General features: G+C 36.0%; 2 protein-coding genes across 3 annotated transcripts; one reads left to right on the top strand and one right to left on the bottom strand.

Moving 5' to 3' along the window:
* Window positions 1–638: 638 nt before the first annotated feature.
* LOC18614101 (ferric reduction oxidase 2) lies at window positions 639–5,160 on the top strand. Its single transcript, XM_088809535.1, has 8 exons — window positions 639–798; window positions 871–973; window positions 1,067–1,252; window positions 1,346–1,580; window positions 3,299–3,626; window positions 3,714–3,957; window positions 4,038–4,744; window positions 4,839–5,160. Exons 1-8 carry the CDS (start codon window positions 639–641, stop codon window positions 4,976–4,978), a joined length of 2,103 nt encoding a protein of 700 aa, XP_088665661.1. The 3' UTR covers window positions 4,979–5,160.
* Window positions 5,161–5,700: 540 nt separating this feature from the next.
* Window positions 5,701–15,370, bottom strand: LOC18614102 (uncharacterized). 2 transcript variants are annotated; one of them, XM_018113796.2, is made up of 24 exons: window positions 15,015–15,370; window positions 14,816–14,923; window positions 14,182–14,330; window positions 13,947–14,028; window positions 13,433–13,848; window positions 12,477–12,909; window positions 12,154–12,377; window positions 11,675–11,870; window positions 11,419–11,564; window positions 11,173–11,347; window positions 11,003–11,056; window positions 10,584–10,763; window positions 9,811–9,923; window positions 9,211–9,387; window positions 8,409–8,466; window positions 7,957–8,016; window positions 7,798–7,839; window positions 7,572–7,699; window positions 7,348–7,483; window positions 7,188–7,265; window positions 6,912–7,028; window positions 6,253–6,315; window positions 6,072–6,159; window positions 5,701–5,861 (listed from the first exon to the last, which is right to left on the bottom strand). In XM_018113796.2, exons 1-23 carry the CDS (start codon window positions 15,159–15,161, stop codon window positions 6,073–6,075), a joined length of 3,369 nt encoding a protein of 1,122 aa, XP_017969285.2. In that variant the 5' UTR covers window positions 15,162–15,370; the 3' UTR covers window positions 5,701–5,861; window position 6,072. The 2 variants fall into 2 exon arrangements, with proteins under 2 accessions (XP_017969285.2, XP_017969284.2); XM_018113795.2 differs by having other exon boundaries at window positions 5,701–6,159.
* Window positions 15,371–18,557: the final 3,187 nt, after the last annotated feature.

Below are 18,557 nucleotides of genomic sequence, written 5' to 3' on the forward strand. Positions count from 1 at the left end.
CAAAACCATCTTTCCAAGTGTAACTTGGCCGGTTTTGTCTTCCAAATCAGTGTCAAAATCTAAATAATTAGTAAGTTTAGATTTTGTTTTGACTTTTGTTTCTTTATTATTTCTTATATATTTTTAACTTTTTATTTGAAACAAAAATTAAAAAATAACCCTATCACTCATTTGTTACTCATTTGACATTACAAAAAATAAAAGTAAATAAGCTTTCTCTATTACTCATTATAAGTTAATGATGGAACTATACTATTATGGTTGCATGGAGCTTGCAATTGGAGGGAGGTAAGCGCATCCACATGTCCTAAGCCAAACCCTAGAGTTGACTACCAAATAGCCTCAATTTGCTCTTCCCCTGCCTGATTTTTGCCACGCAATTTATTTTTTTTTCTTTCCCAATTACGTATAATTCCCACAAGACGTGGATCATGCTTTTTTTGGCTTTAATTGTAAATATCTCTTCTTTCCTTATCTTACGTACCACTATTGGTAGTATGTAATTTATTATTTAATTATACAGACATTCTTTCCTATATATACCATCATTCCACTGAAATTCCCCTCAGAGATTCTCTCAAAAACTTCTAATCAAGCTGTCCTTTTTTCCCTCAAAAACTTCCCCATAAGAGAGAGAGATGGAGTCCAGGGTGGTAAGGGCAGCAATAAGGCTGCTCTTGACTGTCATCTGTCTTGGGATTTGTATGATGTGGATCATGCTGCCGACAAACACCTACAGGCAAAAATGGAGGGCTAGCATCACCAAGAGGGTCCTTTCCACATATTTTGGAACACAAGGTTTGGCTCTGAACCAGTCTTTTGATTCTATTGATGACTAGTACATTGTGGTTTCTAATTCGAAGGTTACAGGTTCCAATATTCTGATTTGGACCTTTCCTGTTCTCCTTGTTGCTGCTTTGGGCTCCTTGTACCTTCACTTGGGAAAGAACTTGAACGAAAACGTTTTGCACAGGTAGAATAATGACACTTTCCATATTTAACATACGTTAAACGTAAGATCAAAAACCCATTTTTGATGGCTATTTCTGATGAACAGCAATGAGAGAAAACGTCGGCTGGCGTTGTGGAAGAGGCCATTGTTGGTGAAAGGTCCTCTCGGGATTGTTTCCGGCATAGAATTAGCCTTCTTGATCATGTTCATTTCACTCCTGATTTGGACACTGGCAACTTATTTGCATAACGGGTTACCTACAATCACTCCAAAAGTAGCGGCAAAATATGGAGTGGAAGTGTAAGAAATTCACGTTGATAAAATACAGCATTCAATACTTTATTCAAAACATATACATAATATAGGTTTGGGTCTTTGATTGATTTTTGGCAGATGGCAAATGAAGTTGTTCGATATAGCATTGTGGATAGCCTTTGTTGGGAACGTATGCCTATCGTTTCTGTTCTACCCGGTGGCTCGTGGCTCATCGGTGCTGCCGCTGTTGGGGCTAACCTCGGAGGGCAGCATCAAGTACCACATATGGCTCGGACACATGACCATGGTTCTTTTCACAGTTCACGGAGTTTGCTACATCGTTTATTGGGCTGTTACAGGCCAAATATCTGAGGTAATTAATGCTCTTTTATGACCTAATAAAGTCATGTTTTCTTCCTAGTTTTGGTTTCCTTCGTCTTGTTTTATCGGTTTCATTGTTTGAAAATTGCACGTAAGGAGTTTTATTAATTACCAAAAAAAGAAAAGAAAATTCAAGGTGGGATGATGCTGAGAAAATATGGCATAGAATCAAAGGTTGTTTTCAGAGTCCGTAGAACAGTGGAACTGGTCCACTACTTAGAGAAGAGGAACCAGGAAAAATGGTTCTCTATCAAGGAATTTTAGTTCGCTGTTGGTTTGCTAAAAAGTCAGGTCCCCTTCGATGAGCATCTAGCGGTGTGGATTGGCACCTATGGGGCTCGTTGCACCATGGCTTCTCTTTTATACTCTCACTTTATTTTATTCTCTACTTATTATTTATTCTTTATTATAATAAATTATATACAATTAAATTATAAAAATAATAAATAGCTACAATATAAATAATTTTGGACATAATCTGTTAGCATAATACCAACAAGATATGAAATTAAATGAATTTGAATTTCGTATTAAGAGAATAAAGTTTTCATTTTTAAATAAGTTAATTGTGTGGTGTCTAAATAGATTAATTAGGTTGTATCATCATGTAATCTGTACAATAAATATATCGTAATTTTGTCAAGGACTTTGATATAATTACAACTCACTAACACCTGTCGTCGATCTTATTATAAATACACACATGCATGTATATAAAAATATATATATATATGTAATTATATAAATGAAAATGTAATTTATAAATAATTGATTAAATGATCATGTAATATATAATCAATTTATTTAGTAAATAGATAAATGATATAGCAAACAAATATTACTTTATTAATTTCATAAAATCTTCTTAATTTTGTAAATATCAAATATATTTATCAATTAAACTCTGAATCTCACTACCTCCAATTTTTCTTATATTTCCGTGATTCGTTTGTTTTTCCATTTTTGTTATTATTTTTTTATTGAAATTCTTAGCCTGTAGTACTTTGACGACACCTGTTTCTCATGCACGAACACGATGCACCAGACCTGCAAGGGTCCAAAGATCAAGCGGTTAGGATAATCTGAGGGGGTTTGGGAATCCGTATAGGTGCCCCATTTGGAGTCTAGGTGAAACGTGTAGGGTTAACATAAGAAGATAAACTGGGCATAAGTCAACAGTGGATGATGGTATTTCCTGACCAAAACACAAAAGAGAAAATGATAACAGTATAGCGGAGCTTTGACAACTAGGCTTTTTCTGCCCTATAGAAGCAACTTATAAGACCCATCATAATCAATATATTTGATGGAGGGATTTTTTTTTTTCAAAAAATATTCGGATAAAATTAATCAATTGTTTTAATTTTTAGATTAAAACATAAATATTTAATTTTTTTGTTTATTTTTATATGAATTTTAAATTTTGAGTAACATGAATGGGAAATTATTGATATTAATATCATAATTTAATGTTATCGAGATGAACAAATTATTGAATCAAATAGTAAGATGTTTCCTGTTAGACCAACCAAGCTGTAACTAATATAAGAAAAATGAATAGCTACCAAATTATTTCTAATTTCTTTTAAAGAAGAAAGAAAGGGTAAACCCCTTTTGTAAAATTTATCCAAATCAATCAGCTATAAAATTATATTACTATTTTGTTAAAAAATATTCTTAACTTAAGCAAAATGTTGAATGTTCATACAGATGATAAAATGGAGTCATTCCGATGTTTCGAATGTGGCTGGAGAGATATCATTGCTGGGTGGCCTGTTCTTGTGGGCAGCAACCATTCCTCAAATCAGGCGAAAAGCTTTTGAGCTCTTCTTCTACACGCATTACCTCTACATAATCTTCGTATTGTTTTTCATCTTACATGTCGGCGTTGGTTTCTCCCTCATCATGCTCCCGGGGTTTTACCTCTTCATGATTGATCGTTTCCTGAGATACCTGCAGTCTCGACGGAGTGTTCGCTTGCTCTCTGCCCGACTTCTACCCTGTGATACTGTGGAACTTAACTTCGCCAAAAGCCCTGGTAATTACCCACTATTCTACTTATTATGTCTAACCCTTTTTTTTGGACACGAGTTGATTTGTTGTTTATGTCTGGTTTTGAAACTAGGTTTGAGTTATAATCCGACAAGTATTATGTTCTTGAATGTGGCTGGCATTTCTAAGCTGCAATGGCATCCGTTTACAATTAGTTCAAACAGTAGATTGGAGCCGGATAGACTGAGTGTGATCATCAAAAGTGAAGGCAGTTGGTCGACCAAGCTCTACCAGATGCTTTCATCTCCTTCCTCAGTTGATCGTCTTGAGGTCTCTATTGAAGGACCTTATGGACCTGCATCAAACCATTTCCTCAGGTTTTTGCATATAATAATCAAGTTCCTTTTATCCTGAAAAGTAAACACTAATTTCTAAGTTTCTAATCATTTTTTTCCAGGCATGACACGCTTGTGATGGTGAGTGGAGGCAGCGGAATTACTCCTTTTATATCCATAATCCGAGAGCTTATCTACAGGAGCAAAATATCTCAGTGCAAGACACCAAATATGATTCTAATTGCTGCTTTCAAGAACTCTTCAGACCTCACCATGCTAGACCTCCTGCTGCCCATGACTGGTTCTCCCTCTGAACTTTCCAACCTGCAGCTTCAAATCGAAGCTTTTGTAACAAGGGAGAAACAACCAGCGAGTGATAACTCAAAACGGGTCCGTTCCATATGGTTCAGGCCCCATCAAACAGATATACCTATGGCTGCCATTTTAGGCCCCAACAGCTGGCTCTGGCTCAGTGCCATAGTATCATCTTCGTTCATCATGTTCCTTATCTTAATTGGGATCATCACCCGCTACTATATTTATCCGATTGATCATAACAAAAATGACTTCTCAACCGCCATAAGAGCTGTGTTGCATATTTTGGTCATATGTTTCTCCATAGCCGTAACAGCTAGTGCAGCAGTTTTTTGGAACAAGAGACAGTATGCCAGGGAAGCAAAGCAGATACAAAACATGGACGGACAAACCCCAGAAGGATCACCTGACTTGATGCCTTCTTATAATGCTGATAGAGAACTGGAAAGCCTCCCCCACCAGTCTCTTGCAGAAGCTACCAAAATTCACTATGGAGAGAGACCAGATTTAAAGAGTTAAGTTCTTGCCACTAACACGAATTGCCAATCTTCCCAGCTCAGACTCTGAAACTTTCATTTCCTTTTTCTGATTTTTTTGTTTGGGTGTAGGAATGCTATTTGACTGTAAAGGATCGAGCATTGGTGTTCTTGTTTGCGGTCCAAAGAAACTGAGACATGATGTTGCAGCAATATGTTCATCTGGTCCGGCACAAAATCTGCATTTTGAGTCCATCAGTTTCAGCTGGTGACTGACTGTTTCCCGGCCAGGGTTCATAAGCGTGCAGTGTTTTAACAGTTTGTCTTCCGAAGATTTACGGTGGTTTTATTTTAACTACCCATCTTTTGTCCTAAGATAAGTCAATGTTGGATGTTGCATGCAAAATTTCTTGCTAAATAGAGTACCGGAATCCTGAATTAGGTTGTCTTAATGATAAATAACCTGACAATCATTACTGGGAAGAAGTTAATCATAATACCAACAATCGGCTCAATCCTATTACTTTGTTTCCTTTTAACGTTCGAGAACTGAGGTTTAATTTAATTCGCTTACCCTCTTCACCTTCTCACATGCACCATAAAGACAATGTGGATACAACCACCATCTGGTCCCAAAGAAAAAGGCTGAACCGCACCATCTCAAAACTATTATAAGAAATTTGCTTATACCATAGAGACTACAATCAAGCCATTACGATATGTGCTCCAACAGAGTGAACATCAATGTAAAGGAAAAAATAAATGCGAAAGAAAACAGCAGTCTTACTGCAGGTGCATTATTCGCATATCAGAAATCCGTTAAATACGGATTATTTAGATAATTTTTCAATAGAAAAACCAAAAAACATATATTCCAACAAAGGTTAATCCCGTATCCTCATGGGAAATCTGACAAAACACGAGAGTTCAGAAAATTTTCTACCCATCTCACCTTTGCTGAGGAACAAGTGATCAACTCTCGAGCTCAAGAACATGGTACAACAAGTGGTTTATTCGGGTGATTTGATTTATTTATATTCAATATTTTTACAGTCAAAAACAAATTATACAAAATGTGAAAAACAGTGGATTAAAAAAATTTTTACCTCTGAAACATGCAACTGGGCATGAATCCCTAGGAAGCTTAACCTCTATCTACAAAGAAGAACAATTTTTGTGATTCTAATGGCATACAAGATTCACTGTAATTCAAAGACCTAATCATTCTCAAGACTTGATTTCCACCGGTCGTCTTTTTCTTGATCAAAAAAAATAAATGATACACGCTTTCAACGATATTTGTTACTCAAGTGAATAGGCATTCCCTACCAGAAAAATTTTGGTTTGGTTAAACTTGATATCTACCTCATTTATCTTCTGAATGTGCGACAGATGAAAGTTCCTCTTCCAAAACGTCAAGCAAATCATGGTATTCAGCAAATGAAGGATGAGACTGAAGGAAAAAAAAGGTTCAAGAGTGGTAAGAAAGTCGGATTTGGATAATAACATTATGAAGATCACTATCAGAGCCGTAAAAGCCAAATACCTGCAATGTCAAACTATATGCTTTCCACAACCGCATATCATGCCGGAAAAGATCAAATAGAACCTGCACAAAACCACAAATGGATTGCTACTGTGAACCCAGAAGAACAAGAAATCTAAAGAATAACATCTTTGAACTCCATCCAGTGTCCTCTTCAAGACTACCTGGACCTTGAATAATATCTGCGTGCACCATTCTCCTCATCTTTGTTATCATCATGTTTTCCAAATTATTATTGAGATCTTTTAAAGAAGATGTTAAAAAATGTCAAGCATACAGAGATCTGCTTCTGTTCTGCCTCTTTTAAGGCAGTCTTGTAAACTTTGTAGCAGATTTCTCTAATTCTAGGATGGATTAATTTCATTTATCAAAAATAAAAAACAAAACAAAACACAACAAAATTGTCCAAGGAGGCTATCAAAGAACTTCATAAACTTCCCTCAAGTGGTTCCCCTTTAAAAACCTGGCTGAAGAAGTTCGAAATTCCGACTGCTATTTCTATGAATTAAATTTTTTAAAGGGAAGTCCAGACCTTAAGGACGAATCTCTTATGAACCACCATTCTTCAAAGAGAGACAAGGTATGTTAAGTACATCACTGAAGGGAAAACTCAAACTATCCTTAACCAGAGTTTTAATGTTAAAAGAAGTAACTTATACCTCAGATCGTCTTAAAAGTGTGGCTAGGACAACTATCCACTCCTTGAACTTGACCGAGCACATATGAGCCAAGAGGAATTCAGCATCCAACCTGCTCTGCAATGTACCCATTTGCAGCTGGAGATATAAAGAAGCAAATTCAATCAGCAGAAGACTATGGAAGAGCAGGAAAAAAAATAGCAGAAAAAGAAGGGTAACTATTTCACCATATGGTATAAATAATAGAACAAAGGAGCAAAGCTAAGGACTATAACAAATTTCAGAAAAGAATAGCACCTTTTGCCCAATCAGTTCAAGCCCTGAAGCAAAGTTCTCCAACCGAGCAGAACCATATCTTTCTCGTTGAAGATATTCCTGCAATGTATTGTTTACTAGAACAAATGAGAAACACTTCACTCAAGAAAATGACATCTTGAACAAACTCTGCTTTGCTTACCACTAAATCAAACTGAGTGCCTTTTACAAATGCAACAAGCTTGGAAAGTTCCTTTCCCGACATTAAATAGCTAGCATGATTTTCCAATATGTTCTTGACAGGAGCTACATGAGCACTCTGCTCTTTGAATGAGGTGCTGGTTCAAACAAATATTTGGAGTGTGTATCATTTTGATATTAAAAAATCATAGAGGTAACGTAAAACAATTTATGGAGGTCAGTAACCTTTTATCAAGTGATGACCTCCTGTAGCTAGAACGAAAAAGAAAATAGCCCAAGAATCTAGGAGACAGTCTGTCAGAATCTGTAGATGCCTGCTCATAATCTCTCCCTGATCTCAATAAGAACCTCACCTTTAACAAAAAAAAGGAAAAGAGAAATCACAATCCAGCAACATTTTAATACCAAAAAATTTCATTAACACAAACATATAACCATGCCAAAATCATACCAGCTCTCCAGCAAGTTCATACAGTGATTCGTCTAGTGTTGCCTGCATATGATTTAACAATGCTTTCAACAGTCTTACAGTGCAAAAAAAAGCAGCAAAATTCAGGTAAAAGAAGAGAGAGAAAAATAATTACATAAGAACATATTAGCAAAGGCATACCTGCAATAAGCGCAGAGCACAATACTGACTAACAGCAGGACCTTCAAGCTTAGCAATTACCTGCACCATTTAAAAAACAAATGAATCAATCAAACTATTATGTAGAACAGGACTAACATTTCGAACAAGGAATTCACATGTAGGAAGAGAGAACGTTTCCCTCAATTCTCATGTATATACTTGCTATCCCATCTAATGAGGAAGAGAGCCACACAAAATTCATGGAAGATAAACACTCTGTAAATTTACTTTGGATGGGTTGAATGTAGCTAGTAAACTGTATAACTAAAGCATTCTTTTAAAACATGGCTACATACATGTATTAAGAATAATTCTAACATGTCCAACTCTCAAAAGAGGAAATATCTTTGCCAAAAATTGAAGAGTATATAACAATAAACATTATAGCTACGCTAAGGAGTTAAAAATTCCAAAGACAAGATGATTCTTACAAGAATGTAGCAAGCTGCAGTGCGGTACCATCTCCGCTGGAAGCAGTCTTCAAACAACCTTCCACAATAAAATTTGTGAGGGCAATTTTTTAAAGGAAAAGGGATCACAACATGCTAATAGCATATGATACATGAAGAAAACTGATGTGCCTGTTCAGAAAATGGAATCATAATGCAACTGATGCCCAATGTTTACTAAGCTGCAACTAATCCTTGGTGGAAGGAAAGGTCAAATATACCCAAACATCGTTCAAATATAATCAATCACAATAGAAGACCAGGAAGAAGAATCTCATCCTTAGTTCTGCTCAAATCACAATATTTATTGATTAGAAGGAAAGCCAATAAGGCTGCAAGATGGGGTTGCAATTCAACCAAAAAACGGGATGTTCCCTTAAGGATAGCTTAGACAACCACCATCCTCTTTAATACTCAGTGAGCAGGGATGTCCTCCCTGCCCATCCTTAATTATGTAATGTTTGCCACTTCGGATGACTGAGATATTGTAAAATTGTCTCATGTGTCATTCATTGGGATTGTGTTCTGCTGTTAATTGGATTTGAAGTATCAATAATAAGTTATCTTCTTTGGCCAATAAAAAAAACACAATATTGCTGAAAAAATAGGTCAGGATTTCTGAAATAGTTTGTCTAGTTTATACAAATATAGATACATATACACATATATATGTAACACGACACAAATTGTTTATTAAATCCGGACTGATATATATGTTCAACATCTTTTCAAACATGTTTTGCAAATGGAAAACAAAATATGAAAGGAGAATTAAAGAACATACTCTGTTGATCTTCCTGCAGCAGTGAACAAATCGGCCCAATGTCTACCATCAGTTTTTCTTGCAACACTCACAACCACATCAAGATACTCTGGAAAATTTCTAATCAGATCACAGGTCTTCTCCAAAAGAGAGACATTCTGTTTTGGGACAGAGATCTTGTTTTTATTCACATTTTGCCTGAAAGGTACTAATATAATTTAGTTATAGATAAGATAAACAGAAAGCAATACAGCAAAAAGAACAGGGGAGAACAAAAATATACATCAAAACCTGCAGCCTTCCAGTGAACACATAGAGATGAAGATTGGTCCATAAAAAGGCTCAAGCAAAGCCGAAGAAAATTTTGCTAACCAGCAAACTTATATGGAAATTTATACTTGTCAAGGTTAATAAGCTAAAAGCTAAAAACCACAATGGCAGGACTGCATCAAAATGCCCTCACATACATGCATAAAATGACACAACATGGCAGGTTACAAGCTCTTGAGCTAAGTTTTACAGCTTAAGTAGCAGTTGTATGCATTAAATCTGGTTAGTCTCCATTAAGTTTCAGTTTCATGACGATAATTTGGACAACCATTTTTCCCAATTAAATAATACCTTGAAATCTCAGCATCAAATACAGTAAAAAGAAGCCACTCCAAACAATGTGAAAAATGCGGCTTCTCTGCTGATATTTGTGCCAACCGTAAAGCTTCCTCGCTTTTGTTCCTCTGCAAGATGCAGAATCAGAAGTAGAATCAGAAAGAGTACCTACAACCTAGGCAACTGCACTGTGCTTTAAAACCAGTGGAACCAGCATCTACAGCTATGACTTTCAGCATATAAAATGAAACCACAAGGCACAGAGCAAGATTCTTTATGCTACTCAGAGACCAGATACTTCTTTACAGACAACTAAATTCTGTTCCAAAAAAGTTGTAATAACATTTTGTGGTCAGGAAATGATAAACTTTTATCATTGACAGAAGATTCTTGGCAAGAATCTTCACATCCATCAGTTCAAAATGGCAATCTACAAAGAATGAGAAGGAACAATAAGTTTGACAAAAAGAGGCTTTTCATGTTCATTGCAGGCAGCCTTGAGGAACAAACCCACGGTTTGCACCATTCCTTTTGGCAGAAAACACACTGAGCTTAGTGCAAAATATATCCCAAAAACCATTAAATCAAAAGAATAAGTCGCTTCTTGATGAAACACAGGCTCGACAAAACAAATGGATCGATAGCTCCAATATCATAAAAATATAAGTAGTCAAATCCCTGCTAATAAACATATGAAATTTCACTGACCACATTTCCACATGAATTTAGACTTTAAATTAAAAAGGCTTTCAAATTTCCTGAGGAAGGAAGAGAAAGAAAAGTGATACCTGAATGAGGTGTCGAAGCAGGCAATGTAAAATAGTTTGAGCTTGGGGAGTTGGCTCAAAGCATGGAAACTCTGTGCATGCTGAAAAGGACATTCTTTGAGAAACACCAACAACAACCCCAGCATTTGGAAGAAGCCCCAGAGGGTACACCTCACGGTCAAATTCCAGCTCTGGATCCAACTATGAATAAATGTTTGAACTATTAAACTCGGTAGATGCACTAAATAACCAGATCAAGTGCCTAACATACATGAGATTGTAATATCTAAAAAATGATTGTATAGGAGAAACAATGACAACATGAGAAGTGCATAAAAGGAGCAACCAGATCAGACAGAAATCACATTCTCAGTTCAAAACCATCTAAAATCCCATAATATCATGAATAGTTTACCATAAAAGGCTTTGTGCAATAATACCTGCAAAAAATCCTCCTGCTTAAATGAGTCAACACCAGGAGATGGATACCAAACCTGTAAAAATAAGCTTCGAAACAGAACTTACATCAGACTAGTACAAACTAAGGGAGCTATATAAAAAAATGGTAAGAGCCAAATGTAGGAAACTATCAACTTTAACAGTAGGTTACCTGCATTCCTCGGTGGCCATAATCCAACCAAGAGACATCCTCAATTAGATTTGTTTTCTCCTCTGATTGACCACATGTAACCCAAAATAATTCAACAGAATCAGTGAGTTCCCTTTCCCGCCCATCATCCAAATCAAGTAGTGAAAGCTCCCCGTTCGCTCTCAGTATCAGACATCTAGAAAAGCAAGTACATATCAGAGGCATGCAGTGTGCAGCAAGTTCTATTCACCATTTAAAAGGCAATACCTTGCAGGCTCTCTGGCTAAAAAGTTTGAAGAAGATGAGATATGATTGTCAAGGGCACCCTCTCGTGGAATTTGATCAGGAATAAAACGCATCGCTGCAGGATGGCTCTTTGCAGTCATGATTGAGAGTTCTCGTACTGTAGAAAGCTGTTTGTCATTTTATCACTTAAAAACGTATGAAGAATAATTTGCACACTATTTTAAAAGCACTATTATTTACATATTTCAATAAAAGCAATTGGATAACATTCCTTTACCTGTAGGTCTGGAGTACTTGAAGGAGTCAATTCACCATATAATTTCACATGGAATATGTGCACGTCAAAACGGCGATAAGTGACTAGTATATAATCTTCATACACGTCCATCACCATTGGCTTTGCAAGCAATGGTTTACGACAAAGTAGAGAGCTTTGATCAAGGTGATACCGTGGATAGAAAAGCAACTCATACCTGCAGAATAAATTACATCAACCACAATAAACAACTGTAGATCATGAATTTAAAATGAAAAAATAGTAATTCATGAGAAAGTAATCATTACAAAGGAAAGGCAGAAAGAAAGAAGAGAAACTTGCTCCCAAAAGCTTAGAAATGAACTGGCTATTTGCGAAGGCTTGCCCATGCATTTCAGGCATCTATACATTTCCAGAAATTAATCAAACTACCATAAATGCATGGACAGACTAGACAAGTTCTGCTGAAGTAACTAAGAGGGAACGGATTTGTATCTTACATGTTAGAAGAATCAATGTAGTTGCAGACAACAACAATCTTCCCCAGCCATAACAAACCTTTGCATTGAATCTTTTGTTCCTGAGAAATATCTCCAAACACTCGCCACTTCTTCAGTCGTATATCATATAAAATCAGCCCATGGAGACCAGCAACGGCTAAATACATTCCATCCTTGCTCGCTGCCACATGTTGAACAGGCCAATTTTGGGAGATATAAGAAACCTGGAAAAAAAAAGGCAAAACCACATTAGAAACACCCACAATTTAAGGAAAATAGAATGAAGGCAGACAATTATCAAAGTTGTGATTTGGACATATAACTGGAAGGTTCAGATGTAGCATCTTAAGCTCATCAGTATCTTCTGACTGCACAACAAGCAACCTATCTTCTCCATAAATCACTTGACGGACATAAGTCATTCCTGAAACTCCTCTGCTCAGGCAACACTTTCCAAAAGAAAATGCAAGAATTCTCTCCAACGATCCTTCCTCAATAGCATAAAGCCTATATCCATATTCATCCCACTGCATCAGTGAGGTACCACCCATCAATGGTTCATATTTACAATCCTGGTTTGGCTTAACAACTGGAGAAGAAACAGAACTCAAACCAATTTGACGGATGGTTGACATTAGACGACATCCAGAAACAGACCAAACTGTAAGTCCTCTTAACTTCCACCCAACTGCAAAAGCAGAATTATCAGGTGTCCATGCAATACAACTAACAGAACCAGTGTCATCCATTGAATATCTGCCAAACAACAAGATCAAGAAGTAAAAAACTTTCATTCTTAACAAAAGAAGCCTACAGCCAGATAAAATTAGGGTTCAACAACTATTATACTTGAATCAGGCAAGAAAATAGAGAAAACCAGGCAAATATAAGACTCCAAATGCTTGCTAAGATAAGTATCAGAAAAGAAACTGATTAAATCACAAATTCATGAATTTACAATCCTCAGGTCCTTATATAGGGTACGCTAAAGGCTGTATTCAGTCTCAACCTAATTCACAATCACTAGATATTTGTTCCCTCTCTAAATGTAAGGTGCTGCTTGAGATGGAAGTAGATTTGTTCATTAGTATTTGTAAAAAGGATATGAGTGAAAGGTTGACAACTACAAGGAATGTGATTTACAGAACATTAGACGAGGCAAATGTACTATTTAAGTGCTTTGTAGAAAAATACAGTAATTATTTCACGAAGAACCAAAACTATGAACATCACATTATGCGACCAATTTTCTAGCTTTACCAATGAATACAACACTTACCCCCAGTCATATAAGGAGACAGTACGAATGAGCGACCCCGATTCAGCCAAGTCATATAACTCAACAACTCCTCTTCTGGTACCTACGGCAAGGATCTGTTGATCTCCAGCAACAGAAGTACATACAGCATCACCGGATCCCAAACTTTTTTCAGCTTTAATGGATTCAACTAGCTTTAAACCTTTCTTGCTCACAGAGCATGACACCAGTTGTCCGTCAGAATATAAGACTAATAGCAGCCTCATTGGAACACAAAACTCCAGTTGGGCTATAGCAGACTTCCTGGAGACTTTATAATTGGAGAGAAAAGCTCCTTGAGCTTCTCCAGAAGTAATACCATTAACTAGAGAATGTGGTAATGTAGAAACTTCACTGTTATTATGTTGAAAGGAATCGAGTTCAAAAGCTCCATAAAACTGTACAGAAAAAACAATACAAAAATTAAATTCTGTTTTTAAAAAAAAAAAACAGGAAGAAAGGAGAAAATTGAAACTATATGTTATCTGTGGATTACCTCCCCCTTCCAGGAGATACTATATAAAGATCCATCAGACAGCCCTAGTAGCATATGTTTGTTATCACTCACAATATTGCTCCTACAGCAACAAGGTTAGAAGGAAATGATAAGAATGGTACTGAGAAAACTCAAATTAAGGTCAAAATTACTGAAACTAATGTTAGCAAAGATATACTAAATGGGAAAAGAAAGAAGGTGGGGGAGGGGAGTTAATTTTAACAGGGATACTTACACAGCCAAATCCTTTGCTGCAAACGGGACTTGTTCAATCAGAACACAAGTTATCGTTGCCAGATAAAAATTAGAAGGTTGCTTCCCTCCTATTTGTACTTTTCTCTCTGTGAACTGGACCTTGAAGATGTGAAGAAAGAAAGATGATGTCTGCAAAAGCCAAAAACAAAGATTATGAAATCCATAATTAAAGAAAGTTATGCTTTTAAATATCTTCAGAAGCAAGAAACACAAACAAATTGAAAACAAAAGGCAGTTAACAAGCATTATCTTTCATCCCTGATTTAAAAATCAAACACCATTTTAGCCATCATTCCTAACCCTAAAATAAACTAATCAGCTAAATATCATTACTTCCGCCACACCAATGTGATCAGATAAGAATTTAACAACTAACTGATCAAGAGCAATGCCGTATGAGCAGCTCCTCTACTTCATTTTAGTTTAGTGATTGACTTTACTCTTTAATTCCAAAATGCCATCCCTCTTATCATACTAAATCAACATTTAATCAAATAAAAATACAAAAACAGATACAACTTTAACTGAAATAAAAATTCCACGTAAAGCTAGCATAGTAAGCAAAAACCAATTTTACAGAAAAAAAGAAAAAGCAAAGATAGAAAAGAACTCACAAGAACGGCAATCAATTTGGAGTCAGGGCTCCAAACGGCCTGCAAATTCTCGCCTTCTCGCTGCACCGAATCCGCATCTCTCTTATACTTCCCTAACCTCACTCTATGCTGCAATCACCAACATAATTCATCAAAAAAATTAAAAAAAAAAAACAAAAACCTAATCTGAAACGAAAGCATGCATTTGCAAAGGAAATACCTGAGAGGAGCTCCAGAGCTCGAGATGCGAAGGCGAAACGACGAGCAAGAGTCGGTTATTGACTTTGAGATAAATGATATTTTGCGACGAAGGACACTGCCCTTGCTCCAACGGAATCACCTGCGGATATCCATATGCCATATACATCTTTCTTCTCCTTCGATTACTATTGGCTTTCTCTCAGTTAGGGATCTAACTCAAGATATAGATCTGAGACTTTACAAAGCATTTTTGGTGAGAAGGAGAGTAGATTAGATCTTGTAGATCCAGGAGGAGCGTGGCATTTTCTGTACTTTTCTTTCAATATCGATCGTGTTTTTTACGTTTTTTTCATGTGATTAAATCTCTTTTTCTGTTCGAGGAGGAAATGCCAAAATGGATTTTGATTTTACGAAGAAAAAAAAATTAAAAAGAAAAAATGACGTTGCACCCTAAAGCCGGTCCCACCTTTGCTGGGTCCCAACTGAAGTCCATTTACGTTGGATTTTTTTATATAAAAATCAAAATCGGCATCTTAAACGCTAATCAATGGGCCGGACAAAGAGCGACAAATAAACATGTGATAATGGCCCTTCGAGAAGATAAAATTATATGAAATAGCATGTGTGGTGGGCCTTAAGCCTTCACAATAACCAGATCCACATCGCTATGTGCTAGACGGACCAGAAATTTGAGCCCAAATTAAACCCACAATGTCAGAGAACTCAACGGGCCGATGGTTTTTGTCTGACAAACAAAAAACAGAGTAAATAGAGAGATTTGGCACAAAATATCATGTACAATGTAATTATTCATTCCATAATATTAAACCACATTATTCTATCAAAATAAATATTCACAATATGTTTAGTTGGCCTTAAAAGTAAATTAATGGGAATTTTGAATTCATGGAATGTTCCAAATCTTAATTATTATTGACATATAAAAAAATACTGTATAATATCATTGTTTCATGAAATATCATCCCTAGCACATATGGTCAAGAAAAAAAAATGTATGTAAATTACTCCTCCAAATTGTGGTCTTGCTTCTTCTGATTGAAGGAAAGAAGTGATCTTTTATTTCTAATTTTGTCTTAATTATTGGATATAAGGAAGTGTCTTAAGCTTGAATAGGACCTTTCTATCCCTACATTCTAGAGATGAGTGAACATGAGCTAAAAGTGTTAAGAGAGTCAATAACTTTTTGTGCAAAAGGAAGCATTAATATTCAAATTTAATAGTTTCGTCAAAACCTCATTTCACAATTATCGTTTGAGTTAATGTAGAACATCGTCGCAACAAAATGATAAAGTTATTAAAACTCTTAATAAGAATAGATATGAGGATGAAATATTTATCAAGCTGTACTCCTATACCTTTTTTAACTATTGTTGAACAATGACTAAATTGACAATGCTTTTGGAGAACAGCTAAGAAGAACCGGGTCCTAAGTGTGACATCTGATAAGAGATCAATAATTTTATGAACAACTACCTCAATAAAGTCACTTAACTAGTAGCATACGAAAAGGAAAGAGGCATAAGGTGAACTAAGTTTATGGATAGGTTGAGAGAGAAATGTGAGAACACAGGGAACAAGTGGTTGGTAGAGTTGAAAGGATGCAGAGCAGAGACATGTCGAAATCAGATATCAGAACACCCAAAGAAGAAAAAGTAAGTAAACAAGGGGAAAAGAGATCAAAAGGAAGCTTAAGACAGGGACTAGAGAGTAGATCGAAACCACCAAAAGTGACTTTGCATTGGGGGGAAAATCCAAATCAAGAGTCAAAACAAGAGCAAAAATGGAAGCCCACATTGAAGGTTGAAGATAAGATTATAATTGAGCCCGTGGGCGAACCCAAGCACGAGTGAGAGAGTGAAAGAGGAGACATGGATCAAACATTTTGGGGTTTAATCGAATTGGGTCCCTTGACATGTTGCTTAACCATTGCTAGCTTTTTCCCTTCTGTTCAGTTTCAACGGCAACAAGGACTGTACTCTTTTTGCTGTTAATCAAAGACCCTTTCTCCTTCTTGTTGGTTTTATATCACAAATAGTACTTGACCTTTTCCTTCTCCCCTGTTTTCATGGTGCACAACCCAACAGGCCCGATGCTTTTGAGTTCCAACCCATCTTGTCTACAAGTGCCGCAATTATCATCCACGTGATAAATAAATAAATAAATAATCCCTTTTTCATTTTTTATTATTTCTTAATCATCATTTTCTTAAATTCTTTGTTCGAAATGAATAACCTACGATAGTTTATGTTCGGTTTAATTCTATTATTTTGAAAATAATTAAAATATAAAATTCAAATTCATTTTTAAAACGTTAAATGATATGAATTATTTACTTCACTTTCCGTCCACAAAAAACATACATTTCATATGTATTAATTGGAACTAAACAAAGATCTAAAATATCCCGCAAGATATGGAAAATTGTCATCCATGATTCAACATGTCATGTTAGGAATTAAGCTTGGATAAGCATATCATGTACTATCAAATGGAAATAATAAAAAGTTGAAGGTTCTGCTACTGCTAAATGCACTAGCAAACAATCTAGCACACAATTCCCATTGTCCCACGCAAAAGTCGAAGTACCCTTTTTATTTTATTTTTTCTCTTCCTGAGATCGTTCATGATTTTTAGCCAAAGGGGGTTGAGAGATGAGTGAAAGGAACGTCGAGAGGCAGTTGGGCCATGGATGTCTCGTCCAGACCAGTTACACCCAAGACTTGGGCATTTCAATCAGACTTGTAAGTTTCATGGAGCAACCCTTTCGCTGATTTCACTTTCGAAAGGACGGTCTCCTAATCCAGCCATGATACAATGTTGGTTGGCCAGGGTTCGTGCCACCGACGATTTTTTATTTGTCATGTCCCTTCTCTTCCCTCTGCCCCACCGCACCCAAAGTTTTCCGTGGACCTCTTGATTCTCATTGTCCTCCCCTCTTAATCAAGTGTGTTCCATGTCCCACAGTGTTCATTCCTTTGTTAGTCCTTTTATTTCCTGTATGTCGTACTGTTGTAGTGTTTTTCCCCTTCATCATTAATGACAGAATAAACCCACCAATTTGTGTTTAAAAAACTCATTAACAGTTAATCAATATTTTTTTAAAACTGTTCAAGAAATTAAGTTCAAATCTCTTCGTCTCTAGATGCTCGATAAAAATTGGTGCACTGGTTTTCTCTTTTTGTCCATAAGCAAGCAACATTGAGGGTAGGACATGGAATTAAGCGTATAAATATATTTTTATGTTGGAAATATAGGTTAGAGAAAATGAATAAAAAAAAAGGACACACAATCTAGAAGGTATAAGCATCTAAATAAATATTCGTGGAGTGTCGTGTTAATTATCTAGTAGTAAACTTTTATTTTCTTAAGTTCTTGAAATGACTGATATGAGATTGCTCTATTAAACAATAACGCCCAAATCATATTTATTTTCCTTTCAAAGCATCTAGATTTCAAGCTAAGACCTCTACCTTAACTTCCACTCACTTTATTATTATATATTAAGTATCTACACATGGGATTATTTAATGATTTAATAATG

The sequence above is a fragment of the Theobroma cacao genome, chromosome 1 (genome assembly GCF_053813885.1).
Source record: "Theobroma cacao isolate CCN51 chromosome 1, ASM5381388v1, whole genome shotgun sequence".
NCBI classification, from domain to species: Eukaryota; Viridiplantae; Streptophyta; class Magnoliopsida; order Malvales; family Malvaceae; genus Theobroma; species Theobroma cacao.